The sequence below is a fragment of the Engraulis encrasicolus genome, chromosome 8 (genome assembly GCF_034702125.1).
Source record: "Engraulis encrasicolus isolate BLACKSEA-1 chromosome 8, IST_EnEncr_1.0, whole genome shotgun sequence".
NCBI classification, from domain to species: Eukaryota; Metazoa; Chordata; class Actinopteri; order Clupeiformes; family Engraulidae; genus Engraulis; species Engraulis encrasicolus.
In genome coordinates this window covers 12,493,463-12,497,607 of record NC_085864.1, presented here as the reverse complement: position 1 = coordinate 12,497,607, position 4,145 = coordinate 12,493,463, and the positions used below count along the sequence as shown (strand labels likewise).

The 4,145-nt window shown below is 45.9% G+C and overlaps 1 protein-coding gene across 2 annotated transcripts in view; it reads left to right on the top strand.

The window, feature by feature from the left end:
* Positions 1–3,244, top strand: part of tada2a (transcriptional adaptor 2A) — a 34,940-nt gene extending 31,696 nt beyond the window's left edge. For both annotated transcript variants that reach the window (XM_063204980.1, XM_063204978.1), the window contains exon 15: positions 2,057–3,244. In XM_063204980.1, coding sequence (XP_063061050.1) covers positions 2,057–2,242 — 186 coding nt within the window. In that variant the 3' untranslated portion in view covers positions 2,243–3,244. The remainder of the gene's footprint in view (positions 1–2,056) is intronic.
* Positions 3,245–4,145: the final 901 nt, after the last annotated feature.

Genomic DNA, 4,145 nt, shown 5'->3' with positions numbered 1-4,145 from the left:
TAAATGTATGCTTTGGGTTACAATGTTGTTGGAAGACCCAGCAATCCAGATTCAGACCCAGACTCCCTGTGTCTGAGGCTGAATAACAGACTAAAAACTGAAAACCATAAAAACTGAAAATTATGATAGAATGTGGAAAGTGACCTTGCAAAAATATGCTCATAGAGGGAGCTAAGATCTTCACTGGATCTTTCAATAAGATAATAACCCAAAACTTGCATCCAAAATAGTTCAAATGTTCCTCAAGGATACTAAAACCATGGTCATGGAGTGGTTCAGACCTCAATCCTTTAGATAGTATTTGAAGAGTGCTGAAAATGAAAGTCCATCCTCAACATCCATGCCATTTGGACCAGCTTAACTATTTGCGATGAAAAAAATGGGCCAAAATCCCTGGTAGGACATGTGCCAACATAGTTAACAACTAATCAAAGTGCCTGGTGTCAATTTTTGTTCATAAATGGCACTGTATTGACTATTAATGCACTTTCTGCACTAAACCCAAACATACACACACTGACACACACTGACACACACACACACACACACACACACACACACACACAGACACACGAACACACACACAGACGCACACCGCACCTTCTACCTGCACTAAACACACACACACACACCACACACACACACACACACACACACACACACACACACACACACACACACACACACACACTGCTGCCGGTGTACTTGACAGACCTTTTTTAATATTTATTTGTCTTCAAAATGCTACTATTACCATGTCAGAACGCTATAAAGGACTTTTTTAGGAAAAGCACAAAAGCACAACAATACCTCTTAATGTATGTCCTCTACAAGTCTTCTGTTGTCCAGTCTTGCACTTTAAATGTCTGTATGAGCACTGTCTATGTCCATACTGTCTTAAGTCCATGTATAAGTACTGTCTATGTCTATACTGTCTATGTCCTTACCTAGATTAGTCTATGTCTGTATGGGAAAGCAAGAAATGTAATTTCAAATTCTTTGTATGACCAGTGCATGTAAAGAAATTGACATTAAAACCTACTTGACTTGACTTGACTAATGATAAGGGTAGCTAATAATTTTGTCCTTGCCATTTTTACACTTTTTTGTTTAAACTCATTGTGAAAATGGAAAAGTCCAAATTTAACTTATTGGATACTATCTCAATGGTGTATTTGTTTCCAGAATAACACACATTTATTAATAATGATCATTCTCAATGATCAATGAAGAGATATGTCTAATTTCAGGAGGGGGGCTAGTAATATCGTCCTCAACTGTACATATGCACAGGCTCCAGAGAACCATTCTGACTAATTGGTTTACATGGTGCACACATAGCTGACCTCAGAGAGCAGAAGGCTTGAAGGCTGTCTTGTTTGGATGACTGGTGATGAGACCAAGTTGCTCTTCTCTAACAGCTTGTCCCTGTGCGTCTGTCTGATGTCTGTTCCTGCCATCCCTCCTCTCATCTCATCTCCTCTCCTCCTGCTCTCCTCACTTTTCCTTTCCTCCCCTTCTCCCCTTCTATCCTCTCCTCTCTCTCCTTTCGTCTCCTCTGCTCTCCCCTCCTTTCCAATCTCTTCTCTCCTCTTCCTCCCTCTCCAATATCCTCCTCTTCTCTCCTCTCTCTTCTCCTCTGCTCTCTCCTCCCCTCGTCTCTCCTCTTCTCTCTTCCCCTTACCTCCTCCTTTCTGGACCTCCCTCCTCTCTCCTCTCCTCTCCTCTCCTCTCCTCTCCTCTCCTCTCCTCTCCTCTCTCCTCTTTTCTCTCCCTCTCCCTCCTCCCTCCTATCTCCTCTTCTCTCTCCTCTCCTTTCCTCTCCTCTCTCCTCCCCTCTCCTCTCCCCTCTCCTCTCTCTCCTCTGCTCTCTCCCCCCTTTCCCCTCCTCTCTTCTCCTCTCCACTCCTCTCCTCTCCACTCCTCTCCTCTCCTCTGCCTCTCCTCTCCTCTCCTCTCCTCTCTCCCCCTCTCTCCTCCTCACCCCCCCCTCTCCTCTCCCCTCCTCCTTCTCTCATCTCTCCTCCTCTCCTCATCTCTCCTCCTCTCCTCCTAGCTGTGCCAGGTGGTGCGTCTGGTGCCGGGTGCCTATCTGGAGTATAAGCAGGCTCTGCTGAACGAGTGCCGTCGGCAGGGAGGCCTCCGGCTGGCCCAGGCCCGCTCCCTCATCAAGATTGACGTCAACAAGACACGCAAGATCTACGACTTCCTCATCAAGGAGGGCTACATCAACAAGGCCTGAGGCCCCACGTTGTCTGGTTAGACCAGGGCTGGTAGTGGCGTTCCAAGACGCTGGTTCAGCAGTACACCAGGATCATGTAACCTGCAGATAGTGGTCAAATCATGAAAAGAAGAGCAACTGATAATACATCTTAACTAAATGACACCTGCAAGCTACACTATAAAACATTGCAAGCCAGTTGAATGTAAAAAGGTAAGTTGCCCCTGCTGCCTCAAGTTTGTGAGATGACTAAACTTGAGGCTTAACTGAACTCGAGAATTTCTCAAGTAACTTAAGTAACTTACAAACTTAAGGCAGCAGGGCAAGTTACTTTTTGACGTTGAACTGGCTTGAAATGTTTTACAGTGTATGTATGACAACTTCTTGCAGGTCAAGTTAGCCAGGTTTATCACTTAACCAAGTTCTTGGAATACCCCCCTCAGATCCTCGGTGCTTGTGCAGCTTTTTATTCCATTTTGTACAGAAGCTCTGAGTTTGATTAGGAGGATGTGTATCACTGTCAAGCCAGACTCCACTGCTCAAAATGAAGGAAAGTGTTGTGCAATTGTTTACCAGACCAAAGCGGACTATGTTCACGAAGAGTATAACGTCAAAGTGAGAACATTTAAGTGGGTATTAATCCACCCTACTCTTAGTGACCCGTGAGTTCAGAGAGCTGAGCTGTGGATTGAATCACACTGATGTCTCCTGTCTCAACTCTCGCTTTAGATCTTGAAACAACAACAAAAAAACCCTTTCGAACTGATCTCATGTCAGTTGTAAGTCCATTGATGCCAGTCTTGCGCCACTAAAGCCAATCAGCTGTGCGGCATGGCGAATCGGCCATCTTGGAAGAGGCACAGGGCTTTTATACAGTTTTTTTCTTTGTGATTGAAAATATGAACTTGTGTTGTATATAGTGCTTCCACGTATTGTGTTGCGTTACTGTCTGTACTGTAGAGAGTCTCACAGTTTTATTGGAATATATAAATAAGTCAATAAAGGTTTTTTTTTTATTTCAAAATATACGTTTTGAGTCTTTTTTATATAATTCCAAAAAGCTTGCATTAAACGCACTCCATAAAGGCATAAGGGAGATCTTGTATAAGTCTCTCCTTACATCTCCAGGCCTCTGTCTTCAAAGTTCTCAAATCCACTCAGTCACTCTCACTCTCACTTTCCATCTCCACACACTTCTCTTTCTCTACACTGTACCCTCTCATCATGTCCCATCACAATATAACCCCCTCCTCCCTCCCTCTCTGTCACACTCGCTCATACACAGCATATATTTCCTCTTTTCCATCCCCTCATACATGTCACTTTCTCTCTCAGTCCTAGATTCTTTTCATCTCCCTTCACACCTGACACACCCCACCTTCTATTTCTCCCTCCCTCTCTCGTCTCTCTCTCTTGCTCTCTCTCTCCCTCCCTCCCTCCCTCTCTCTCTCTCTATCTCCCTCCTGCTGTCTCATCATGTGGAGCAGAAGGGGTCTGTGTATGGTTATAAGTGAAGTGAAGGCAGTGCTGCCGAGCGGTGAGGTGAGGTGAGCGTGGGCGACTGTGTCTTGTGACTAATGTGAATGCCACCCGGGCGGCGGCAGCGCAGGAGGGCCCCTGGCTGTGACGATCTTATCACACACGTGCTGCCTCACTGAGGCCAGGACGCCTCCCACGCCTGCCTGGCTCCTCTGTCTCCGCTCTCTCTCTCGCGCGCGCACTCGCTCGCTCTCTCAGTCGCTCAGGGCGGCCTCGCCTCGCCTCGCCTTGCCTTGTCTGGTCTGGCCCATGTACAGATCTAAAACTCATCATCATGATGCACCTGTGTGTGTGTGTGTGTGTGTGTGTGTGAGCACACTGAGCTTAATGTGGGGGGAGAGATGTAAGCCAAACATCTTGGGTCTCTTCATACTGACGCTTTTTT